Genomic DNA, 25,763 nt, shown 5'->3' with positions numbered 1-25,763 from the left:
GATTAAAAACTGAATCCAGATAAAGGCTGGTATTGTGAGGTTGAAACTAACTAGAATGGCAAGAACACTGACAACAGCCTGTTGTGAAGCAAACTGGAGTCAACACAATAAGAGAATTGTCACATGAACTTTATTGATACCTAGGGAGAAATTCATGGAATTATGGATTGAACATGGTTTGACACTACACACACACACACAGATCTAGCACTTGTTAGGCATGTTGGCATTAATATGTCATAAAGCCTTCCCAAATAGATCGCACTGCTGACCGGACTGAGATATAAATTAATACTGGCTGTTACAGTATGTAGGACTCCCAAAGGTGCCACAGATAGAAATATGTGTGCTACCTCTAATAAACAGCTATCTATAATGGAGACCAGCTACCAAATGTGAATCTATGGCCAAACCCCTGGGCAGGTTATCATTCAGGACATTCATGAACGTTATCCTGGGCTAATGGACGAGGGGGGCACATTAAAGGGAACCAATTATGCAAAATTCACTTTTACATGCGGGTTGGCAGTGTGTGTACACAACCACCCTATAATGATAAATATTCACAACTGAATATTTACAAGGTTTGAGATATATAGCAGTGTCTTGGAACAAACCATTGGCAGAATCCGTAAAATGTGGCGATACATTTTACAAGCCCCACCCACAACTGTTGACAGACAGCAGAGACCCCGCCTTGAGTGAGCCGCACACAATCCACCATGTTTATCTTCATGCTAGAGCATTTAAAAGTATCATTTAAGTAAGAAATGTCTTCTTATTAAAGCTATGGAAGTTGTTCAGTCCAGAGCAGTAAGTGATTTTAAATTTTTAATTTATTGTTTGGGTCATATTAACAGTGTAGACAGCACTGTATATTATGCTGTTGTCACTTAATACACAGAGCTAATATAAACGTGATTTATTTCCCAGCTGTTTACTTTCACAGACACAACCGCTTCAAAACGTGTGATTTCAGTGCGATAGACATGATAATCAAAACCAAACAGATGCTTTTTTTGACAGAGTATCTGAGGTATGAGCTGTAATGGCACAGCCCGATTCTGGAAAAGGGGGTGGGGAGCAGCAGCTCATTTGCATTTAAAGAGACATGCACGAAAACAGTGTGTTTCTGCTTACACGCAAAATGGGCATTTTCAAAATGAAATAATAAATGATCTGCGGAGTATTTTGAGCTGAAACTTCACAGACACATTCTGGGGACACCTGAGACTTATATTACATCTTGTAAAATGGAGCATAATAGGTGCCCTTTAAACACATCTTTACCCTGCTGGGCCCCACATACATTCAGCATTTTACCTGGAAAATCAAAAAGATGTTTTTTCATTATGCATACAGCTGACAGCTTTTAGTGATGGATTTATTTATATAATGTAAGAATATTTATTAATAAGAGTAAGAGTAAGCTTTAAAGATAATATATTAATCATTTTATTTTACAGGGAACGAATTAAAAAAAGAAACATATCAAAAGGCTGCAGTACAGTATGTACTAGTGTGTTCACCTCGAATAGATGTAGTTGCTCACATAACTATTCCTCTCCATGATCTTCACTAGTTACCTGTTGCATCATATATTCATTTTAAGATATTCCTGCTAACCTTGAAGGCTTTAAATGGTCTTGCACCTCTACATCTATCAGACCTACTTCACCTGCCCACTTGGTCTCTTGGATCATCTGAACTTTGCCTATTGTCCGTTCCTAGAGTCTGAATCTTTTTGTATCATCGCTCCCATGCACTGGTATTCACTACTTCCCTCTCTGTGTAATTTAGCCTCAGCTTAAAACGTATTTGTTTGATGTGTTTTCAATTAATTGTATTTGATCTTTGTGTGTGTATTTTTGTAAGCTGTAAGTATTTTTCAATTCTCTACCTTTGTTAAGTGCCCTTTCTGCACTTTATAAGTAAAACCTCTTCTTCTTAAATTAAGAGACAGTAAGAGATGTTTATAATGTTACAATAGATTTCTATTTCAAATAAATGCTGTTCTTTTGTACTTTCTATACATCAAAGAATCCTGAAAAATATGCATCATGGTACAAAAATATCTTCAACACTGACAGTAATGTTTCTAGAACAGCAAATCAGCATATTAAAATGGTTTCTGAAAAATCATGTGGCACTGACTGGGGTAATGGCTGCTAAAAATAAATAATAATTAAAAAAAAAAAAGCTGTAATAATATTTCACAATATTGTCTTTTTACTGTAATTTTGATCAAATAAATGCAGCCTTGATGAGCATAAGAGACTACTTTCAAAAATATAAATAAATCTTACAGACTCCAAACTAGTTTTGGTAGGGCATATTCATAATTAAATAATATATGTAGAAACCAACATCAAATTAATTCAGTATAAGTTTAAAAGGATGTTGAATACACATCTTCATATGTATAACCCAAGACTTCTAAAACCTTTAGAAAGGTGACATATAAAAATAAACAAAAATGTTTAAATAATTGCATTAATACTTTATTAATATTAAAATATTTTATTAATTTATATTCATTTTTAGTAAACTTTTTGCTTGCCTAAAGGTGAAGAATGTGGTGTTAGCCATTTAATTCAATTCAATTTCAATTGATTTGTTAATTTTCTGATTGACTTAAAACAAGAACATTAATATTTTATTAATATTAAAATATTTTATTAATTTATAATATTTTTTTGTAAAATATTTTATTGCCTAAAAGTGCTGAAAGTGATGTTATCCATTTAATTCAATTAGATTTGAACTGATTTGTTAATTTTCTGACTGGCTTAAAACAAAAACATGGAACCCGAGTTTTTGCTGTTTGTAGAGCCAGAGACAACTGATTTCTCAGAGGACCTTTTTCAGGAAATTGTTATTTTATACATACAATATTTTGCAAAAAGAAATTCCACACCGTACCTTTAAATACGCATTTTCCCCTCATATTTATATTTGACATTTATAATATAAACAATTATATTCATATAATCAAAGAATGTGCCGCAAAAGTATTTAGCCTTTTACAACATATCGAGAGATGTGGGGTTACACGCGTTGCTTATTTATTTATGTATTTATTTATTTGATAGAAGTCAATGAGTTAATGTGGATAAACAGTAGGGGTGAGCAAAACTTTCTATTCAGGCATGTCGATGTAACACCATTAAGATGGCTAATGGATTTTACCTCTCTATGTGAGAGAGCGACATTATAGGCTAATTCCCCGATGTGAGGCTTTCAAAAGATTTTGTGTCACCAATCCTCAAATGAGAGCGATCTAATGGAGTGGATTTGAATTAGCTTATCTAAATATTTTAGTCATGACAAGCACTTCAGCGTACCATAATGTATAATACAGAAATGGAAAGGAAGAGGCAGTGCAAAACAAGCGAAAAGCACACAGCGGGACCCAAGTCTTGGTTTCCAAATAGTATCTTGTTTAAAGGAAAGGAACTTATCACTCGCACCGCTGGTGGAGAAATGCTCGTTATCTCTGTGTCAACCTCGCCCTGATGGAGTCGTTACCTGACATATGGTCGTTACGGCGGCGCCCAGCCGAACCCGTTCTTCGCCGATCTGCTCCACCAGCTTCTCTGACAGCTGCTGAGTGCCCCCCTGTGGAAAGAGATGGCCATCACACTGAGCTCACCCACAGCTGCTGTTCTCAACACACGAAAAACTCCACAACTCCTCCTTCCAGATGTCTGTGTTGTGGCATGATGCCCCACTGGGCTTCTTCTCTGCCACAGTGATTGTGAAATTACTTTCAAAATATCTGGTGTACAAAAAAAGTATCATGCCATAGTGATAGATCTGTGTTGGTTTGTTTTATGAGACTTTGAGATTGCATTGCCTGTATGCTGTGAACTTGCAATGGCAAAAAATGCATTGTAATAATATGCTGTGCTCAATGGGTAGATCTAATCTGGTGGAGAGATAAACAAGACTGACAGAGCTGACAGAAAGTAGGTAAAAGGGGAAAAGAAGATAAAAGCTCTTCTAAATGAGCTGCTTTTCACCCTTTCCCCTAAATCAGCTGCTGATATCTGATGCTTTTGCTGAGTTCCAAGCTGGCCCACATTACACAGCCATTTGGGAGTTCTTTTCAATGATGATATTTATTTATAGATATTTTTGTTAAAACTTGATATTTATTATTATTTATTTATAATTTTATTTATGTTTATTAATCTTTTTTGTTATTTATGCAATCTTTTTGTCATTTATAAAATTTTTGTATTATATATTGGTATTTTTATTTATTTTTTATTAATCATTTTGCTATTTATACAATATTTTTATTTATTATTATTATTATTTGTTATTAATTGTTTTGTTATTTCTACAATATTTTATTATTTATTTGTATTTTTTTTTTTTTAATTTTTATTATTATTTGAATCATTGAATTATATGTTTCTTTATATTATTATCAAAAAATAATTTAAACCCGGGGTGCTCATATTTATAGAAGCCCATTTCTGCCACAAACTAAAAATAAAAATGAAATTGCATTTTTAGCTCACGATTCTGACTTTTTTTCCCCTCAAAATTGCAGAATACATTTATTGCCATATATAGGTTTGTCTAAAAGGACATATTTAGCAAAATCCAATCCCTGCTAAATACACATATACCCATCTTAATCTTATTTAATCATTTTAATTTGAGAGTGGAGATAAATACTTTCCCTTTCTTTACATTTTATATTATATTAACTGCTTAAAACTTAAATCTTTTAAGTTTAAGCTCTTTCTACATTTTTGCAGGCCTTTTTACAAAGCCACTTGAATTGATCTTTATCATTTTTTTATTAAAGTGATAATTCACAAAAATATGAATAATATTTTCTTTAATTTTTTCCTCACCCTCAAGTCTAAACCCATATTCCGATGTGTGGTTTTTAGTGGAACACACAAAAAAATTCTTTATTAAAATTATTTTTCATACATTAGTCCATAATAATCACAGCTGTATATCACCCCCAAAAAATGTTTTTAAAAAGCCCCATTAAAAAAGCATTCCATAAACACACAGGCTAACATTGAAATTTCTATTTCTAACTTTTCTTTCATAATACTTTTACGGTGGTTTTAATACTTTTTGGAGCTTGACAGGCTCCTGGTCGATTCTGTTTTCAGTGGAAGAAAACAAGTCATTAATACATATGACAAAATTTTATCATAATTTCTATGATAATTATTTCTTTTAAACTAGTTTGTATTACAAAAGCTGGGATTTCAAGCCACGATTGGCCTTGAAACTGTGCAAGTAACAATTGTAGATAGAGAATAATCTCTGTCATGTCTCCGAGTTGTTTATCCACCTTATCTCTCCCTTACCTTGACCCTGAACTCCTGACCCGAGCCAGGTGTGGTCTCCAAGAGTCGTAGGGTGCCCCCTGCTGCAGCGGAGTACATCAGAAAGAACAGGAAGGAGACCTGAGATGCTTCCAAGCCGAACACAATACGGCTACACAGGGCCAGCTCCTCTTTTACCTCTGACACAGACAAATAAGTATCAACAAATGTCAATGGGCTACTTTGCTTAATGCAGTGAACTGAAAATGCAGGAAATGCACAATGCTCACGTGTGGTCCAGATATGTTTTTCCATGAAGGTGTGAAGTGTCATGCCATCATAGAGTTCAGCATTAGGAGAACTCATCGGGTCTTCAACTGATATGGTCTGAGTAAGATGGTCAATCTAGGCGATATACACATTTCTCACCTTATGGTTAAGCTTGAAATTAGCATGATGTCAAAAATGACCTCAGTAGATTGGAGAAACCCATTAATCCATTGAACCACTCTTAGAAACAGCAGCTAAAAAGCTTTCATACATCTATACAGATCTATTGTGGCTGAATGTGCAAGGTAAATATGCATCTTAGATACAATATGGAACCTGAAGTCTTCATCCATTAAGATATGAAATGATGGCTATTAGTCACGTTCTAGCACTCAATAAAAAAAGAATTATTCTATTGTGGACCGGCACTTTGTCAGATGAGATGTTGTGCTGTTTCTCATACCCGCCGCAGAAATTGGGAGAAGTCCAGCAGGGTGAGCGGGGAGTATGACGGCATGCTAGTGGTGTACATTTTGATTTTGGCATGCGGACCACCCACGTGATGCACCTTCTTGCCCTCGGTGTATTGTGGAAAGACCTCCAGACCAAGCTCTCGGATAAGCTCCATGACATGGGTCTGCGAGCTAAAGGACATGAAAATCAAATAAATTACCAGCAAGCGTGTTTCTGCACACATCCGGACATCTAAAGGCTGCTTCAAATCGACTTTGTGTAAGTTGATGAAAATCCTGCTTGCCCTCATTTAAAGCGAAGGCTTTCACAGCCCCAGGCAACTGCCGTTTATTGATCTCGGTGCATGCTGAGAGTAGCTCGGGGTATTTTTCTAATAGTTCGGGTAGTGGAGTTCGGGTAGTTACAGCAATAAACATCTTGCTTGAATACACATTTTTTAAGCTTGTAGGCTTGAACGAGCTTTTGGGATGTTCCAATTATCACACAAGTTGTCACAAACACTATATTTCAGTAAGGATTTGGGTCAGAAGGCCAGTTACACAAATGCATGTTGTTTCCTATTAAATAAAATAAAAATATGATCCTTCAGCCTAGAATTAAAGGGATAGTTTTAGTTTTACTGAGCTTTTTGATCCTGCATAGACAGCAATGCAACCGACACATTCAAGGCCCAGCAAGGTAGTAAAGACATTGATAAAATAGTCCATTTGACATCATTGGTTCGACTGTAATGTTATGAAGCTATGAGACTACTTTTTGTATGCAAAGAAAACAAAAATATGACTTTATTCAACAGTTTGTTATTTATTTATTTTTTTACCTTTCTAGGCCCTGAAGATGATAGTTGTGTTGCTGTTTATTCAGGGTCAGAAAGCTCTTGGATTTCAACAAAAATATCTTGATTTGTGTTACGAAGATGAATGAAATTCTTATGGGTTTGGAACGACATGAGGGTGAGTAATTAATGACAGAATTGTATTTTTTGGGTGAACTATACTACGCAATATGATCAAGCTGTAAATGTCGAATAACAAGCGAACAACACAATATAACAACACTGGCATACACATTCAGGCAAGAGTAAGCTTTATAATAAAGCTAGACTAAAAGGTTGAACAAAGGTATTTTGGTAACTATTTACAATATGGTTCCATATGTTAACTACAGTATAGCCAACACAAACTACAGTGACAATTAAAATAACTTATTAAAATATACCTACTCATTTATTATCATAGTTATGTTATTTTCAACATTTTGAATAGAAGAACAGAACAAAATAATATTTGATTAAATTCAGCTGCTTAATAAAGTTCTTAAAATCTAGGCTAACTGTCTATCAATTCTGATTGTCCAACATCAAGTATTTAATGAAAATGCATATTTTAGTCTACTTTACTTTTTTTTTTTTCGCGATATTATCTTTGTTTTAACAAGGACTGTTATGCTGTTATGACTTCTTTGGAATGGACATATAGTCTAAGTATTACTTCCAGTTCATATAATTTGCAGAATCTAGAACATAATAGTAAAATGTAAAAGCTGGGCGCTGCAGAAAGTGTTTCTTAAGGCATTGAAAGTAATAACGCCCACAACTTCCCCCTTTTGACTTTTCCCAGGATTTAATTTCGAACCTGGTTTGGGGTCACTCAACTCTTTTAGCGTTTAGCCCAATCGAGCCTCTTCCACCCATTTTTCAAGCCGTTTGTCTTATGCTGGAATGCTGGAGACGGTCTCAACGTTTTGGACCTTGGACAGGGAAACACTCTGGACAGATGGCTAGTCCACAACAGAGACAACACACACAAGCATACCTACGGACAATTTAAAGTCTGCAATTCAGTTATCGCGTCTTTGGACTTGGGTGAAACCGGAGCACCAGAAGGAAACCCAAACCAAAAAACGTGGAGAGAATGCATGAGATTTAGTTTTGTTATTTGGCGTAAGAAATTGTATTGTGAAGAAAAAGCGTGATACAGAGTCTAAAAGTGTGTCTCAACTCTGCATAAAGTGGCATTAAAAACCTTCCCTGAAGCATGCAATAATAACAACAGTTAGGCTATTTAAAAATTAAATGCTTACCTGGACACCCACTGTCCCCCCATGTCCCACCGGTCAACGCCATTCGCAGCTGGCAGGGCTTTACTTACAGTTCGTCCTCCGACACGGTCTGTGTGCAGCAAATAAGAAAAAAAAGAAAAAGAAAACTTTGTGTTTTGTATAGCTGTGCAAGCGGACCTATATAGCTCATTAATAAGGATATCTAAGATAAAAGTCTTTTTGTTGTTGTTGTTTTTGTTCTTGCGACGCACCTCTGGCCTCCAGAATTAAGACGCTGAGCTGCGGGTTTCTCTTCTGCAGCCTGCGAGCCGCGCTGAGTCCGGACAGGCCCGCGCCGACCACAACCACGTCAAACTGATCCTCACTCATTCCTGCAGCGGCTTTAGCAAACAGCGCGGTCAGATCTGTTGCACAGGCGAGTACAAAATCTCGACTGTCCTGTAGAAAAACTGCAAAGCCCAATGAAAGTTCAAAGTTCAAAGTTCGGCTTTGTTACGCACACTTGTTGCTGGCCATGTAAAGTACGCACTTGGCACTTTGCCCTGATAAAGCGGATCGTTGGGGGACACCGGAAGATCAACCCGTTCTCATCAATCTGCGTATAAATAACACGGCTTTACACTTTGCAATCGCGTATAATGCATACGCCAAATGCCAATTTTGTGTGCATATGATACGCCAATCCTCCCCATTAATATCGGTGGAGAGCAGATGCGTCCAAATACCACGCAGCATCTTCAGCGGCAGTGACGTCACCGGCTCGACTCGGTTCACCTGATGCGCGTGCACCTTCAAACAGGTAAGGGCAACAATCTTTTCCTTTTTAATGAGATCATTATTTTAATTATTTCTGTGTTTCTGCGTTGCATGGCATGTGCTAAAATGGAAGCGTATGCGTTCAAATGAGTTAACGTTAGTAGAACAGTGCTGCTCAGTTAGCACAGCTGGTAACCTGCCATTGACATTAGCCGAAGCTAACTTCCATATAGACCTGTTGCTGTTTGAAATAAATAAATAAAACCGTTTTCAATCATGTTTTGACATGGATCTTCAGCTTTTACACGTGGCTGATGAAAGCACTACAAATCAGTATCGCGTGATAATTGTAACCATGCAAAAAGTCCACACATTTACCATATTTTTACCATAGTAACTGTTTCTCTACCATGTCATGTGTAGCCAATTTACCATGCTTCTCCCACCGTGACAGTAGTTTTACTGTGGTATTTGTAGGTATGGTAACCACAACACTTTTCGTGATTTTACCATAGTAACTGTGTTTACTGTCTACTCTTTGCATTTAAAGAACAGTAACACAGTTTCTACCATGTTTTTACTGCATATTTGTAGTCAAAGCACAGTAACACAACACTTAAAATGGTTTTACCACAGCAGCCGTAGTTTTACTGTGGTATTTGTAGTTAAAGCAGTAATTGTAATTCAATGTTTTTTCTGTCTTGCAGTTACGTCAGATCACATACTCCAGCAGCTCTTTTAAGAAGTCATCTCTTGTAAAAGCCATAACTTGTTCCTATTTTTCCGAACTGTGATCCATAATTCATTTACACATAGTTTTTGCTCTCTCTCTTTCTGTGCTTCGTGACATTTTTAAATCTCATATTTTTGACCTATTCTTTCAGAAAGCTGCTAGAATTAACAGGGAACTCAATGCTGATCTTGAAGAAGCTGCCAAGGAGGCTGAACAAGTCCTTCAGTGATTCAACTCTTCACAGTAATGTTGAACACATTCAGCTAGAACTGATTTGCTTTAATGAACGCATCCTTATTTTATGTGTTAATAATAGCTTTCCTTACAGTCCTTCCTCTCAAATATTTTGGTCACAGATTATATTTTGCACATTGTTTTAACATGTATATATTTCTCTTTGTTTCAGCTGAGAGGAAGACCAAAGGAAGGCCTGTCCTGGGATGTGATTTCGGCCGTATTGTGCGTTTATGGAGAAGACCCAAAGCTGCAAAGACAAATGGTACGTCTGTGTTGGTCTGAGCACCTTGACTGAACTGTACTGCAGATACATTTTGCACAGTATTTGATTTTTCTTAAACTTTGCTTATCACACTTATCCCACGGCCCCATCAGAATGAACCCCAACAAAGTGTCATGTCGAAGTAGTAATAATTCATACAATTTAACAAGTCAGCAAATTCATACAATATTGAACAAGCGTACTCGTACAAAATTCGACGACTTTTACTCCTACTTCTGTCCTTGGCCATTGCCTCAACTTTCATGCAAATTGTGATCATAGTAAGTAGTCAGAGTTTATATCATAAAGATTATATTAAGTTAATTGTATTCTTTATTAATCTTTACAAATTGGTGCAGTCTCTTCCCGTTCTAACAGTACATGATATCTGTCCACACAGAGTCTGCCTTTCTTTCCATGTTGATTTTTATTGAACACATCTGTATAAAAAGCAAGAGTCTGGAAATGCTAGTTTAACTTGTCACGTGAAAAATCAGATCTTCAGTTAATTGGCCAAATCAGATCACTTAAAGCTGTTCACACCAAGAACAAGAAATATAATAACTATTTTAACTATTTATTTTTCACATCAACAGATGATAACGTTCTGTTTATTATTAGTGCGAGCTGCAGTTATGTTGTCTGCCATTTAAATGCTCAAGCTCTTTAAAGTCTGGTGGATTTTGATTGGCTGTCAATGTTTTTATTGTTCATCATTCATATTAGCTTGCTATTGAAGAATACAGCTTTTTCTAATTCAGTTTTCTTCTCATTCTGTTAAACTTACACCCACAATTCTGCCTATTTCTCTGCATCTTATTCCTTTACTCCGTCACTCACTTACACATTTTTTTATACTCTGTTGTAAGGTGTAAACTGAGAGTTTGCATGATGGCCTTTTCTCAGACTCTGAATCTGATGTATACAGATGAACTCAGGAGCCCGCTAGAGTTGCCAGGGCACTTGAGCTTGAAGTTTACTATTATAACTGCTTAATTTATGATTAAACAACAGTAATAATTAAACATGGGGTCAATAGATATTTTCTTCTTTTACAGCTGAAGACCAAAAATGCAAAGAAAATCAGTCACAGCAAGTCAACAGGCAAACCAGTCCTGATGAATGAGGAATGAACATGGTCTTCTTCTGCCCAAACAGAAAAGAGAAAGCTGGAAAGTTGCACATTTCCACTGGTATGTCTGTATTCAAGCAATGCAGTTATATGTGGTACAGCATTTGATGTTGATCTCTCAAAAGACTCTTCAAGTCACCAGTTGTCATTTTTCACATACACATCTTACAAAAGTACATCTTTTTTTTATAGATCCTAGAATGAGCAAATCAGCTGTGCATCATCTGTGGGATTTAGGCAGGAAATGACTGAATATGGTGAGTACTGACACCTGCACCTGTATTCACCTACACTACTTCTCTGGAGTTATCGTTGACTTGTTTTCTCTCTTTGTTTGAAGGAGGATGAAGCCAGTTGGTGAAGATATCAATTCAATGGCCACCAAGTGAAGCACTGCTGCCTGAACCCATCAGATATCTGCTGTGAAGACTTAATTCACGAACAACTCTACTGTGAAAGCGCAGAAGTTACAGCCCATAAAAGAAACAAGATAGTGGTGGAGGGATTCTTTTAGCCCATACCTCCAACAAGAATCAATGGTAAGTCCAGTGCGACAATTATAAATAAAAATACAATATATTTTTTATTGATTTACCACACCCTAAATACATGTTTTGTCCCTCCAGGACATCAAGACCAGGTGGTGTGTGAGAAAAGCATGGAGGACCGTCAGAGACTCCAGCCACCCGAGCCATGGATTGCTTTCACCGTTACCATCAGGCAGATGTTATCGCAGAACCTTCACCAGCAGACTGCAAGACAAGTTCTTTCCACAGACAATCAGACTGAACTGAACTCGTACCAGTAACACCGCACACAGCACACCAACCAATTATGCACTGCACTCTATCACTTACACTGACTGGACTCTGACTCACTATTATTCTGCATCCTGACAATCTGTTTGCACTAATTCATACCGTACTGCACTGCAAAGGTATATGTGTACTGTGATTATTGTTTTCATTTCATGCTGTCTGTATAGTATAATATTTACCATATGGTGTTCTCTATCTGTATTGAGTCCCATATATGTGTGTGTTGCATATATATTCAATATTTGTCATCCATAATGTCATGCTGCAGTTTGCACAAAAGACTTTCACCACCTGTACACTTGCGTTCATGGTATTGTGACAATAAAGTGATTTGATTTTAATTGGTCACATGTCTTTTGTTCATCAGTTGTACTGTAGGGTGCTGGTTAACAATTGCAAATTGTTTATGACATGGAAGAAGTTTATGATAGGGACATGGACAAGCAAGCAATAGGAAGAAATGCTTGCATTTGGGTGGCTTCATCTGATTAAAATAACATGGTTTTAACATAACCCATTTTTATTTCTCTTGAATATGATTTGTCTTTATATGCTACTTTAGCTGTCTTTATGATGTATCCTCCAGTAAAGTATTGCACATGGTGTTGGATAAAGTATGGGGAATATTGTGTATTAGGTGTTTGGTAAATGCATCATTTAATTTTGTAAACAATACACATAATTATCATGAGTGTTTTAATTAAGACATGAACATTTAGTCATATTAAAGACAGTCAGTTACATAAAGGCTGAAAGATGCATTAGAAGAGACTGCATGGACTATATTGCTACAGACACTTCATGCACAACTGAGGCTGATGCACCAGGGTAAAAAAAAAAATCAACATGAATCCTGTACTGTACTATTATTGAGCATGCACATTACTGATGTTTAGCACCTGAGGAGGACAAAGATGAGGAATATTTGACACAGATACAAATTAGGTATTTTATATTATGATGCTTTCCTTTGCATGAATTGTTTTGCACCATAAACCACACACTGTCTGTACCTTGTCTTACTGAATGACACACTTGACATTGTGTAATAGTACAATGAAGTGTCACAATATATATTAGTTGTTTAAACTGGTGTCTTTGTTTACTGTCAACACTGTATTCCTGCTCCTGATCTAATGAAGTAAATGGAGCACTGATGTAGATATTTTTGGGTGGGTCTATTCTTATTCTAAGATAACTATGACTTGCAACTTACATATTGGCAAGTTGTTGAAAAGACAATCTAAAAAATGTGACTCGGCACAGTTTGTTGTCCATGATGAGAATAGATCTGTGTATGTTTTACTGCCCTTCAATCCTCAGGGGCCCAGTAGAGTCCCCTGGAAGAGCAAAAACAATTAATATTTCAAATGGCTGTAAATCAAAGTCTGATTATAATTTTAAAGAGAAATTTGGCAAGACAACTACTTATGCTATGTTAATTAAATAATGTTGGACAAAGTTTTCAAACATATATGGAAAGGTGGTATAAAGGTGTTTAAAAAAGTGCTCTTAGTAAAATACCAAATTTCAGCCTGCCTCTTACATATATGTAACATTTTCACAATGAACATTTTTAGATAACCCTTTGTTCAAAAAAGATTGGAATTTCCCTCATTTTATTATTAAACTTTTTAAACTACATTACCCATGAGCCTCTGCCATTCTATCGATAGAACGCAGTGCTGGTATTTGTAGTTTAATGAAGTTATGCTCAGGGTTAGGGTTACGATCTCGGGAAAGTGGTAATTTCTCACGATACAACAACACTGCATTGTTAACTAAAGGTATTACTGACATAATAACAGCAAAACGTACTTTGCAACATTAACCTTTTTTTTTAATTTGGGTTAAAAGATAGTCCAATCACAGCGAGTTCGGAAGGTGTCAAGAGAACTTCAAAGCCAATGGCAACCCAGTTGAGCAGAAGCGTCACACTTACTTGTCCATATATGGTCGTCTATGGCAGGATCTTCCGGGTTCTTGTGGTGAATGGACAGAATCTGTTGAAGATTTTTTTGTCTACACTCAATATAAAAGTGCAACAACAGATTGTATCGTGGGGTTAACCTGATGCAGCAATAGATTTGTTGATTACAGTGATCTTTTTTTTTTTTTTACTCCAAACAAGGGTGTAATGGTTCCCATTGTATACACTGTTTACACTAATATAAATTAATGTACAATATTTAAACTAATATACCATGTGAAAAATAAATGTCAAAATATTTCAGTTGCTTAAAAACAACAACAACAAAAAAAACAAAAAAAAACTGATTATTCAAACGTGCAGTATTTTAAATTTTGCTTCTGTAACATTTAGTGTTATAGTGTAATAAAGGTAAATAATTAATCACTTCTATGTTTCCTGGAAATGGACCCTACAAACTTGCCATTCATAGATCTGCCAGTTGAAGTATAGGAATAAAAAACAAGCAAACAATTTAAAAAAAAAAAAAAAAAAAATGAATTCCACATTTTGTAGTCATTTTCCAATGTTTATTGATATGTCAAACTTTTCCAAGATAAACATAGTGCCCAGAACAGCATTCTCTCCAGTTTGTGGCACTATGGAAAAAAATGAAAACAAAAAATGCAGTTGATTATAAACATGTATTTGCATAGAGATAACTAAGAAATATGCAATAGAAAACCCCTTTTAAAAAAAAATTGTCTAATATTCACAAATAAAGAGAATTTGTTTACAGAAATCGTAAACAAATAAGATGCCAAATAATATTCAAGGCTCCAACTGAAGATATATGATTTTCTTCATATATGTATGTATATAGTGATTGTGACAGGAGTGCAGTGCTCACAGTAGTTGACTGTAGAGGAGAAATTAATACAAGTAGACCTGTTAAGACTGGAAGAGAGCAGATGTGCTACATGAGAGAGATGTGGAAGCATTTGGAAGGGCTGATACTGTGGAGAGCTGATGGAGAAGGACTAAGTAATCTGTGAGAAATCCTGCAAAACAGGAAGAAAAATAATTCATCACATGATGAACAATAAAAACATTGACAACAAAAAATAGCAGACAACAACATACTGTAACTGCAGCATGTTTAACAGTAAACACACCATTATTGTCTGTTGGTGTGGATGCTAAAATATTTACCAATACATTTCTTGTTCTTGGTGTGAACAGCTTTAAGTGATCTGATTTGGCCAATTAACTGAAGATCTGATTTGTCACGTGACAAGTTAAACAAGCATTTCCAGACTCTTGCTTCTTAGAAAGATGCGTTCAATAAAAATCAACATGGAAAGAAAGGCAGACTCTGTGTGGACAGATATCATGTACTGTTAGAACGGGAAGAGACTGCACCAATTTTTAAAGATTAATAAAGAATACAATTAACTTAATATAATCTTTATGATATAAACTCTGACTACTTACTATGAGCACAATTTGCATGAAAGTTGAGGCAATGGCCAACGACAGAAGTAGGAGTAAAAGTCGTAGAATTTTGTACGAGTACGCTTGTTCAATATTGTATGAATTTGCTGACTTGTTAAATTGTATGAATTATTACTACTTCGACATGACACTTTGTTGGGGTTCATTCTGATGGGGCCGTGGGATAAGTGTGATAAGCAAAGTTTAAGAAAAATCAAATACTGTGCAAAATGTATCTGCAGTACAGTTCAGTCAAGGTGCTCAGACCAACACAGACGTACCATTTGTCTTTGCAGCTTTGGGTCTTCTCCATAAACGCACAATACGGCCGAAATCACATCCCAGGACAGGCCTTCCTTTGGTCTTCCCTCTCAGCTGAAACAAAGAGAAATATATACATGTTAAAACAATGTGCAAAATATAATCTGTGACCAAAATATTTGAGAGGAAGGACTGTAAGGAAAGCTATTATTAACACATAAAATAAGGATGCGTTCATTAAAGCAAATCAGTTCTAGCTGAATGTGTTCAACATTACTGTGAAGAGCTGAATCACTGAAGGACTTGTTCAGCCTCCTTGGCAGCTTCTTCAAGATCAGCATTGAGTTCCCTGTTAATTCTAGCAGCTTTCTGAAAGAATAGGTCAAAAATATGAGATTTAAAAATGTCACGAAGCACAGAAAGAGAGAGAGAGCAAAAACTATGTGTAAATGAATTATGGATCACAGTTCGGAAAAATAGGAACAAGTTATGGCTTTTACAAGAGATGACTTCTTAAAAGAGCTGCTGGAGTATGTGATCTGACGTAAGTGCAAGACAGAAAAAACATTGAATTACAATTACTGCTTTAACTACAAATACCACAGTAAAACTACGGCTGCTGTGGTAAAACCATTTTAAGTGTTGTGTTACTGTGCTTTGACTACAAATATGCAGTAAAAACATGGTAGAAACTGTGTTACTGTTCTTTAAATGCAAAGAGTAGACAGTAAACACAGTTACTATGGTAAAATCACGAAAAGTGTTGTGGTTACCATACCTACAAATACCACAGTAAAACTACTGTCACGGTGGGAGAAGCATGGTAAATTGGCTACACATGACATGGTAGAGAAACAGTTACTTTGGTAAAAATATGGTAAATGTGTGGACTTTTTGCATGGTTACAATTATCACGCGATACTGATTTGTAGTGCTTTCATCAGCCACGTGTAAAAGCTGAAGATCCATGTCAAAACATGATTGAAAACGGTTTTATTTATTTATTTCAAACAGCAACAGGTCTATATGGAAGTTAGCTTCGGCTAATGTCAATGGCAGGTTACCAGCTGTGCTAACTGAGCAGCACTGTTCTACTAACGTTAACTCATTTGAACGCATACGCTTCCATTTTAGCACATGCCATGCAACGCAGAAACACAGAAATAATTAAAATAATGATCTCATTAAAAAGGAAAAGATTGTTGCCCTTACCTGTTTGAAGGTGCACGCGCATCAGGTGAACCGAGTCGAGCTGGTGACGTCACTGCCGCTGAAGATGCTGCGTGGTATTTGGACGCATCTGCTCTCCACCGATATTAATGGGGAGGATTGGCGTATCATATGCACGCAAAATTGGCATTTGGCGTATGCATTATACGCCATTGCAAAGTGTAAAACCGTGTTATTTATACGCAGATTGATGAGAACGGGGAAGATAGCTACTTACTCAGGCCTCCCACTTCTGATTAGGTTATGAGTGCCCAAAAAAATGTTAAGTAGCCTATTATATAAAACACCACAAAAGATATGAATGAAAAGATATGAAAAAAATTACTTGCATGGATTAGACAACAAAATGTCAAACCAAATGGCAATTACAATGTGTATTTTTGTAACAGAAAATAAAACGTGTAAAACAATTATGAAAAACAAAAGATTTTGCATTTACAAAAATATGAAACCATTGTTTTGTCCAACAGAAACTGTAATCATCAGAAAAAAAGGGAATGTTTGCTAACCTTCAAATACATTTGTCAATATTTAGAGTCTAATATTAAAAAAAATTAATAAAATTGCAAGACGATTTATGCAAGAAAACATGTTTAGGTTACCTGCACAATAAAATGCACAGATTGTGAAGCAAAAGTTGTGATCTCGTGTTCATATGATACTGTGAAAACATAAGCACTCAAAATTCTTATATTTACCACATGCATTTTTAACTGCATGAATAGCCTGCTAACCTTTGATCCAAACAGTGTTATTTTGTTTATTTATATTTTTTAGGAAACATTTATTTTTCCAGCAGTCTTACTGAACTGTATAATTGCCGTCTGTTAACCATTTGAGTCTCATATGTACAGCCAAAGTTGCCAGAGCAGCTGCTAAATGTCCTAAATGTATGTCTTTTTTCATGATCTTCTCATTAGATTTTTAAAAAGCATGGGCATTTCTTAAAGATAAGGTTGCAGTGGCCTATTTCATGGCGGCATGAGGGAGCCTCACTGTTCTTTGTAAAGGAACCATCTTTAGATGAACTTTCACTGCATGTAAGCTTGGTAAAAATGCACTGTGAATAGCAAGAAGAAAAAAACTCTATTCAATAAACTTAATTGCATTAAACAATTGCACTTCATGTTGATATACTGAAACGTTCCAATAATTTATTATTCTGTCCTTTGTTTTTCTGAGTGGAGTAACCAGTTGTCACCTGAGACCAGTCTCTGTGGACCACATCACCATGGCACCACCTTCACTTGATACCAGAGGAGACTTGTTGTCTCACAGTGGAGCCATTCAGAAGGTGACGTGCATGAAGACTAAAGCAGAGAGATGAACTGGCCCTCCATGTGTAAGTCTCCATGTATTATTGCAGAAATATCTGTGTTTTTTATGGCCTATTTTCTAGCTCAGATAAACGTTTGCACACAGAGGAACCTGCTGTTCCGGTCGATCAGCATGAGCAGCCAAAATATTTCTTGTGTTAATGTATGGTACAGGATAGATTTTGCTGAACAATGAGGTTACAGGCTCTCAAAATAGTGTAGGAGGAAGAATAGAGTGTGTTACAAAAAGAAAAGCAACATGTTCTTTTCTCTTACCACAGGGAAGTAGATAAGAAACTTTTCGCTTTGTGATTGTGGAAAAATGTCTTCGGGTTACAACAGGTGCGTATGTTTGACTTTTGCTGAGGTCTAAAAATTTTCCAGGATTTGTCGTCCTATTTTTGCTTTTTATATGTAAGATACATGTATACTACTATTGAAGTGCTTTAAAACAAGCTGTAATGTTTTGCTAAGGTATCCAAACGTTATCTGAACATTTAATTCTATGAGGCCTACAACCAATCAGTTCCAAAAAGAAATACAAAACCTGTGCTAATTGAAATATAACAAGTTGACAAAAAGATTGAATCCGAGATTTAGTGATAATATAGCATTTTTAAAAGCAGTTCTTAAAAGCCTGGTCATTTTTGACTGGGAACACCAAATTAGGTTATTTTTTGGTAAAGAACATTCAATTCTATCATTTTGCAAACATCATGGGAACGTTGCTTTTGAATGGTCATTCTGAACATTCTAAAATTAGTAACATTTAAAAAATGTTAGGTGAATGGCCAACAAAAATGTTTCAGAAAAACTTCCATAAGCAATACATTATTAAAGAAGCAGATAACTTTGAACAAATATTCTAGCAAACATTATTGGAAGAATGTTTGTTCATAACTTTGAGAGAACCTTGCCAGAAAGTTTTGAAAACATTCCCTGTAAGGTATCATTTTGAGATAAGTAAACACACCATACTTTATGGTCATTTTGTGAAAATTCATGTATGTATATATATATATATATATATATATATATATCCTTTGTTTTGCAGTCTCTTTTCATTTCTAGGCTCAAGCGCGTGTCTTAAAAACTGCAGTCAGCTGAATGGGAGAAAGTGGCATAAAGAAAGGTGTCCAAACAGGAATGTACAAAAACACTGCTGCAACACAAGGTACTTTGTGTTACTGTACCACTGAATGTTCATAATATGGTACCCAGCAAGACATGCTCATTATCTTCCTCACAGCCACTTTCAGTCTTTTTGCTTTCATCTTTCACAGATGTCTGAAATGGCCTCGTGTTACAAGTTTGTCCCAGTCGTCCTCATTTATGATATTGACTGTGCTCGCCATGCTTTTTCTCAAAGCAAGTAAGTTCTCAAAGCAAAAAAAAAAAAAACACTTGATGTACTTTGAAACTTGAATTCCAGCACATTCTAGACCAGGTTAATTTGACATTCTGCTCACATCACAGCTAAAGTTCCTCAATTAGGCCTGAAAGTTTTCCTTCATTCGAGTCATGGATGTATGATGGGATTTATTCTCAAGCATTTGGACCAAATCCAGATATTAGTCATTTGGAGAGTTTCATTATATGAGCTCATATGAATCATTCATGAGTGAGCACCAGGACAGACTGTCAGCATGAAACCAGGAATATAAGGGATTTTGGAATTACAGGCTAATTGAAAATGATCATCGTTGGACTTTGAATGACATAGAAAAAAATGACCTAGAAAGAACAGAACAATTTGAAGACTATAGTTATGCTTGTAAATTATTTCTTATTTGAAGCTTCAATATATCAAATTTAAAAGAAATTTACAGTTACAGTTTGAAGATGATTGTAGTCCATTGGTTATTAATTTCATTCATATTCATTTACAAGCCATGGATTTTCATAAGAAAAAGTCAACATTATAAGATACTAAGAAATAATGAGATTAAAAAATCAATAAAAAGTCAAAATTGTGACCTAAAAAGTCCCATTTGGCCAAAAAAAAAAAGGCAAAATTAGATACTATACATTTTTATGTTATGACTTTATCACATAATTCTTACTTTTTATGTCATAATAATGACTTTTTATCTCATGTAATTTGACTTTGTCATAATTGTGCGTTTTCTGTCAAAATTATGACTTATGACTCATAATTTTGACTTTATGTAATAATTATGTTTTTTCTATAATAATTCTAACGTTTTAATCTTCTATAATTTGACTTTGTAATATATATATATTTTTCCGTCATAATTATGACTTTATCTCAATTTCGGCTTATTGTAACTTTTTTTTCCTGTCATAATTGTAACTTTTTATCTCATAATTATAATTTACCAAAGTATGATTTTATTCTCATGTGGTGGAAATGGACCTCCATAGTAAATATGTAACATTAAAATTTCTTCACATAATGTTAACCAGAACCCTATTTTACAATAAATGATATTGATTAGCCTTGCAGGTTGGTATATAAACTGACGTCATGACTGAACAGCTCTTTCAACAGAGAATTTTGCAGATAGATGCACATGAATCTTTCACCATACTTTTGCAGATGTGACAGCAGCAATGAAAGTGACCTCTAGTGGGCCACAAACTATTCAGATGGCTCAAGGGGATCCGGTTACACTAGACTGCACCTACACGTCAAGTCAAGCAGACATCGGCGAGCTTGACATTGAGTGGTCAGTTGTCAGCCCAGACACCACAAAAAAAGACCAGATGGTGCGTAAGGCAATCTGTCACTGCTTCCTATCCTTGAAATAAATGACAAACTGGCCTTCCTAGGCACTGTTTTGAACAGAATATTTTGTCCATTAGATCATATCATACACAGGTGGAAGGAAATACACCCATGGTGACTCTGATATAATGAAAGGTGTGGGCTTCACAGCTACAGACCCTTCCCAGGGAGACGCATCCCTGTCGATCGCCTCACTGACTGCCAGTCATGCTGGAACGTATCAGTGCAAAGTCAAAAAGGCACCTGGAGTGGACAGCCGGAAAATATCACTGATTGTGATGGGTAATGTCACATATATCCAGTCTTTGCAACATGGAAGTAAGATATTTTCTGTGCATGTGTGAGACTCTGATTCATTAGCCACTACAGGTAAATTCTTAGAAGAGTAACAAAGTGAAGTAAATGGTAAGAATCCTGACCAGCCCTACATGGCAACAAAGGGGCTCAACCAATGGTGTCTGTTCGGGGGCGTGGCTATCAGTTCATTTGACCAATAGAAACGGAGATGTATTCAGGCAAACTCAGAGCCTTGAAAAATGCCAGACAGTTTTAAAATGATTTTTCCTCTGAAAGGTTTATTTTAAAGAGAGGTTCTTGAAGATAATAGCCATGTGCCACTTCTCAGAACTTCCTTTGCACAATGCAATTATATAAAAAGTCTTGAATTTGTATGGGTGAATAACAGTTGTTTGACTCTCTTTGTGGCAGTGAGGCCGCCTGTGCTGAAGTATTGAGTTGATTGTGAATGCAAGAATTTTTTCGCCTCTCTTTGTGGCAGTGAGGCCATCTGTGCCGAAGTGTTGGGTTGACAGTGGTGAAGCCGTGGGTGAACCAGCATCTCTCCGCTGCAGGTCAGATGAAGGCACCGCTCCTCTGCTGTATTCATGGAAGAGAGAGAGTGGAGGGCCTGTTCCTCCAGATGCCATTCAGAGTAAGTGCTACCTCTGCTGGTAAAGTGTTGTAATGACATGCTTCTTCTCCAGAGCTTCTCTGGTGTTATTTTGATATTTAAATTAAGGCTTTTGCAGAAGATAGCTGGTTAATTATAGCTAGTTAATTAGTACCTAATTAAAATAAAATAATATAAAATAAACAAAAATCTTTAAAACATTTTTTTTTAAATAAAACATTTATGTCATTTAAGTCATTTATTGTTTTTACATGGTGTAATTGATTAATTGTCATTAATCAGCAAGGATTAAATAAGTTATTTATGTATATAATTGTATATAGACAGTGTACAATAATATGTTTCTGTTCAGATTTATATTTCATAAGAAAGTAAAAACTAAGATGTCATTTAGAATTAGCAAAAACTTTCATAATTTCATATATTCATAGTGATTTACACAATTACAGTCATCTATGTTACAGTTACTCTGAGTCAATTAATTTTGACATTAATTAGAGTTTTATATACCAAAGAGGTGTTTTGCCAATTATAAATAATAATTAAAATATTTAATATTCTGCACTATTTTTATTTTGTGACAAAATGAGAGATTTGTACAGATGGTTAGATGTTCATTCTCAAATCATGCTGGAGAACATGATCATCGGGATTTGCATAAAGTTAATGCACTCTTGAGCTGGTATCATTCAAGCAAAACGAAACATAAATACACCTAAATTCTGAAATTATTTTTTTTCTGAATTTTCAGTTCAACTCATATTTTACTGATGTTGTTATTCTAATAATATGAAATATAATAAAGCATATTATACTGTCACCGGTGATCAATATGCATTATAATAACATTTCTACATATGAGAAAAAGAAAGATATATAAAACCCTATAGATTTATGGACGATTGATGTTTTTAAATTATTTAAATAAATTTTTTTTTTCTCTCCATACATTTAGACTCAGTCACAGGAGAACTTCTGATCAGTAATCACTCTGTAAGCCACTCCGGTGTCTATTCCTGTGAAGTTTCCAATGCTGTTGGGAAAGAGAGCTGTCGGCTTAACCTTCAAGCTGTGAAGCGTAAGTGAAGCATATAGACACACTCCGGTGATCTTATGCTAACTGATTTCTCATAATCGTTTTCTTAATCTTCCACAGCTCCTAACAGAGCAGGGGTCATCACGGGAACAGTTGTTGGATGTTTACTGCTCATCATGATCGTTCTGATCATTATATGGCTTCTCATCTTCAAATGTAACTTGAATCGACATGAGAAAGAGTTCTCCAATGATATTAGGTGATATCAACCCCTCCATTTTTCTTCATGATTCCATCCATTTCCTTCAATTATGTGAAGTTTGATGATGTTTATGAGACATTATCTGGCTCTGATGTCTTTTATTTTCTTTCTGTCCTTGAAGAGAGGATGCTCCTGCACCTGAGAGTCGCCCCACCAGCCGAATCTCCAGCTTCCGTTCAGGTGTGGCCTACAGCCAGGTGGGCCAAACCCAAAATGAGCATCCGCCCTCCACTAACACCAGCTACAGCACTGCAAAATATGACAGCAGGTTTGGTTATGCTGTATGAGAGACTAGTCATACTTGTACTATAGATTGTCATTGGTTTGCAGTTTACTAAAAGAATGACCTTTTATTGGATTTGATCATGTTGCAAGATACAAAATCGAATCAAAATGTTGTGTAATGTAATTGTGTAATTATACAGTAGAAGGATAAATGATGTCTCGGATTAATGATGCACAATCATGTAAGGTGATATTGGTAGAACTCTTATCAAGGCCTAAATTCAATATTTGTGTGTGAGGAGCTTCCATTACTGATGTTTTGTTAAGTTGATGTAAATAAATATATAAATTGTATTTGTTTTTCAACGATATTTGGATGTTGATGGTAATGATTAAACATTATTAAGAAGCCATTCAAATGTAATGACAAAAATAAATCACAAAAGAGGTTTATTTTGACATTTAGACTGATAACTCTGTTTATTGATAACGTGTTTATTTTGCTGTTGCTTTTGCTCTACTTTTGCCCAAAAGATATGATTTTTTTGTGACAAGAAAGATGGGATATCTTTGTTTTTACCAATGCATAATAATAGTTAATTTCATCAACACTTTTAGGACTTTGTTATTCTGAAATGTTGAATTTGTTTGTTGAATTTGCAATAAAACATTTAAGAAAATCAGTTGTTGACAAATAACAAAGACATAACATTTTAAATGTCAATATTTTTAGTTAAAATATGAATGGAAGTCTATTTTTAAGCATTTTGAAATTTCTTTTGTAAATTAATATGCAGTCGTAAATACAGTTTCTTTAATACTTTTACAGTAATTGTAAAAATAATAATTACATGTTATTTAAACTAATTTTGAAGTACATACATATTGAAGTATCTATCTATCTATCAGTATCTCTCTCTTTCTGTAATATTATATATATATATATATATATATATAGCCTATAATAAAATCAGATTCAAAATAATTTTTAAAATGAAAATAAACAAAATGTAATGTAAAATGTTGTAAAATATTTAATATTCTGCACTATTTAAGTCTATTTAGAGCTGGTATCATTCAAACAAATGGAAACAGAAATACGCTTAAATTCTGAAATAAATTTTTCTGAATTTTCAGTTCAACTCATACTTTACTCACGTTGTTTTTCTAATAATATGAAATATAATAAAGCATATTTATACTATCACATGTGGATCGTGCCATACACAGACACCTCTAGAGGGCGTCATCGTTCACTGCGTCGATTTTGAGGGGGGAGAACCACGTAAGCACTATTGCGCATGTGCAGCCGTGTTCTCACGCTTACATAGCTACAGTAGTGATTTTTGTGTAGTATAGTCATCATGAAGGCTCTTAGAGGAATGGTGAGCGGAGCCGTGAGTGAAATATCATCTGCTGTTACCGGGAGCAAACACGTCGCCGTTCGGGAAAATGTCCTCGCCGTGACTCGTGACTACATTTCTCAGCCGAGATTAAGTGAGTGACCAGTGCTGACTGTGAAGGGCCCGTACAAACAAACCCATCCCCGTAGCGATGTGTGTATGTCGCAACGAATGAATGACGCGCTCTGTATTTACACTGCATCTGCTAATCATCCTCATCATGTTATTTTCAGCTGCAGACATTTAGCTTCTAATTTATAGCATTTTTGATATTGTGCATCTGGGATCCATATTCGCAATCAGGTGAATTGAGTGTCATCTTGCTAATTAGAGAATATTTTGCAAATGCATATTGTTTACGTCTAATTGCATGATCTTAACATCAATTTAATGATTCGTTTGGTTTTCACCACATATAACGTTAAAAAAATTAAATATGATGCAGGTTTTAGGTTTGCATCGTGATGGCTTCATGGCAAGCCGTTTTAACATTTAGAGTAGTCCTTTAAATAGTATCTGCAATTATCTTACTTGTCCTTTTTTCATTACTTATTATTTCTTATAAAGTAGCATACAGGAGTACTACTACCAATTAAAAATGTTGTTACAAGAAACAATTGTAATACTAGTTTAAGTGAATATTCAATATCTGAACGACAGACCACCATAGAATGGCAAAAATAACAAAATGTAATGACAAAAATGTTAAATTTGTTACCAGTAACAAAGGAATAGATATCTGTTACTACTGGAAGCAGAAAATAAATAATATTTAATGAGATGTTACTAGTAAAACTAAAGATACTAGTGACTATTAGAAGAAGTACAAACAAAGTCCCAAGTAGGGCTGCACGATATATCGTTTCAGCATCAATATGGTGATGTGCGCATCCACGGTAGTCACATCGCAGGATATGCGATG

At 35.4% G+C, this 25,763-nt stretch overlaps 3 protein-coding genes and 3 long non-coding RNA genes across 9 annotated transcripts in view; 3 read left to right on the top strand and 3 right to left on the bottom strand.

Moving 5' to 3' along the window:
- Positions 1–8,497, bottom strand: part of si:ch211-127i16.2 (probable flavin-containing monoamine oxidase A) — a 40,525-nt gene extending 32,028 nt beyond the window's left edge. Inside the window, 6 exon segments of the mRNA XM_058788788.1 lie at positions 3,529–3,618; positions 5,346–5,503; positions 5,594–5,708; positions 6,037–6,217; positions 8,130–8,217; positions 8,360–8,497. Coding sequence (XP_058644771.1) covers positions 3,529–3,618; positions 5,346–5,503; positions 5,594–5,708; positions 6,037–6,217; positions 8,130–8,217; positions 8,360–8,477 — 750 coding nt within the window. The 5' untranslated portion in view covers positions 8,478–8,497.
- Positions 1–25,763, bottom strand: part of LOC131547977 (uncharacterized) — a 200,075-nt gene that overhangs the window by 159,392 nt on the left and 14,920 nt on the right. The gene's annotated exons all lie outside the window — the stretch shown is intronic.
- LOC131547974 (uncharacterized) lies at positions 8,893–12,387 on the top strand. Of its 2 annotated transcripts, XR_009273062.1 has the most exons (7): positions 8,893–8,907; positions 9,572–9,619; positions 9,749–10,096; positions 11,155–11,289; positions 11,421–11,485; positions 11,569–11,767; positions 11,855–12,387. It is a non-coding gene; the product is annotated as an uncharacterized LOC131547974 (long non-coding RNA). The 2 variants fall into 2 exon arrangements; XR_009273061.1 differs by lacking the exon at positions 9,572–9,619.
- On the bottom strand, positions 14,524–17,135 carry LOC131547973 (uncharacterized). 2 transcript variants are annotated; one of them, XR_009273059.1, is made up of 5 exons: positions 16,923–17,135; positions 15,988–16,079; positions 15,731–15,824; positions 14,866–15,016; positions 14,524–14,614 (listed from the first exon to the last, which is right to left on the bottom strand). It is a non-coding gene; the product is annotated as an uncharacterized LOC131547973 (long non-coding RNA). The 2 variants fall into 2 exon arrangements; XR_009273060.1 differs by having other exon boundaries at positions 14,528–14,614; positions 14,904–15,016.
- On the top strand, positions 17,860–23,897 carry vsig8a (V-set and immunoglobulin domain containing 8a). 2 transcript variants are annotated; one of them, XM_058788790.1, is made up of 11 exons: positions 17,860–17,980; positions 18,123–18,282; positions 18,538–18,598; positions 19,311–19,430; positions 19,540–19,628; positions 20,817–20,986; positions 21,083–21,287; positions 21,784–21,936; positions 22,871–22,993; positions 23,072–23,210; positions 23,335–23,897. In XM_058788790.1, the coding sequence occupies exons 3-11, from the start codon at positions 18,579–18,581 to the stop codon at positions 23,498–23,500; spliced, it is 1,185 nt and encodes a 394-aa protein (XP_058644773.1). In that variant the 5' UTR covers positions 17,860–17,980; positions 18,123–18,282; positions 18,538–18,578; the 3' UTR covers positions 23,501–23,897. The 2 variants fall into 2 exon arrangements, with proteins under 2 accessions (XP_058644773.1, XP_058644774.1); XM_058788791.1 differs by lacking the exons at positions 17,860–17,980; positions 18,123–18,282; positions 18,538–18,598; positions 19,311–19,430 and having other exon boundaries at positions 19,540–19,624.
- atp6v1b2 (ATPase H+ transporting V1 subunit B2) overlaps positions 24,723–25,763 on the top strand; it is a 40,400-nt gene continuing 39,359 nt past the window's right edge. Inside the window, exon 1 of the mRNA XM_058788789.1 lies at positions 24,723–24,935. Within this exon, the coding sequence (XP_058644772.1) occupies positions 24,803–24,935 (133 nt within the window). The 5' untranslated portion in view covers positions 24,723–24,802. The remainder of the gene's footprint in view (positions 24,936–25,763) is intronic.

This window comes from Onychostoma macrolepis, chromosome 10, assembly GCF_012432095.1.
Source record: "Onychostoma macrolepis isolate SWU-2019 chromosome 10, ASM1243209v1, whole genome shotgun sequence".
In the NCBI taxonomy this organism is placed as follows: Eukaryota; Metazoa; Chordata; class Actinopteri; order Cypriniformes; family Cyprinidae; genus Onychostoma; species Onychostoma macrolepis.
The sequence above is the reverse complement of the archived record's forward strand: the minus strand, read 5'-3'. Positions and strand labels throughout refer to the sequence as shown.

Coding starts and splice junctions, on each gene's coding strand:
- vsig8a (XM_058788790.1), top strand. CDS start 18,579: ATGTCTTCGGGTTACAACAG. Junction 21,288..21,783: donor AATATCACTGATTGTGATGG/GTAATGTCACAT, acceptor TCTTTGTGGCAG/TGAGGCCATCTGTGCCGAAG. Junction 23,211..23,334: donor GAGTTCTCCAATGATATTAG/GTGATATCAACC, acceptor CTGTCCTTGAAG/AGAGGATGCTCCTGCACCTG.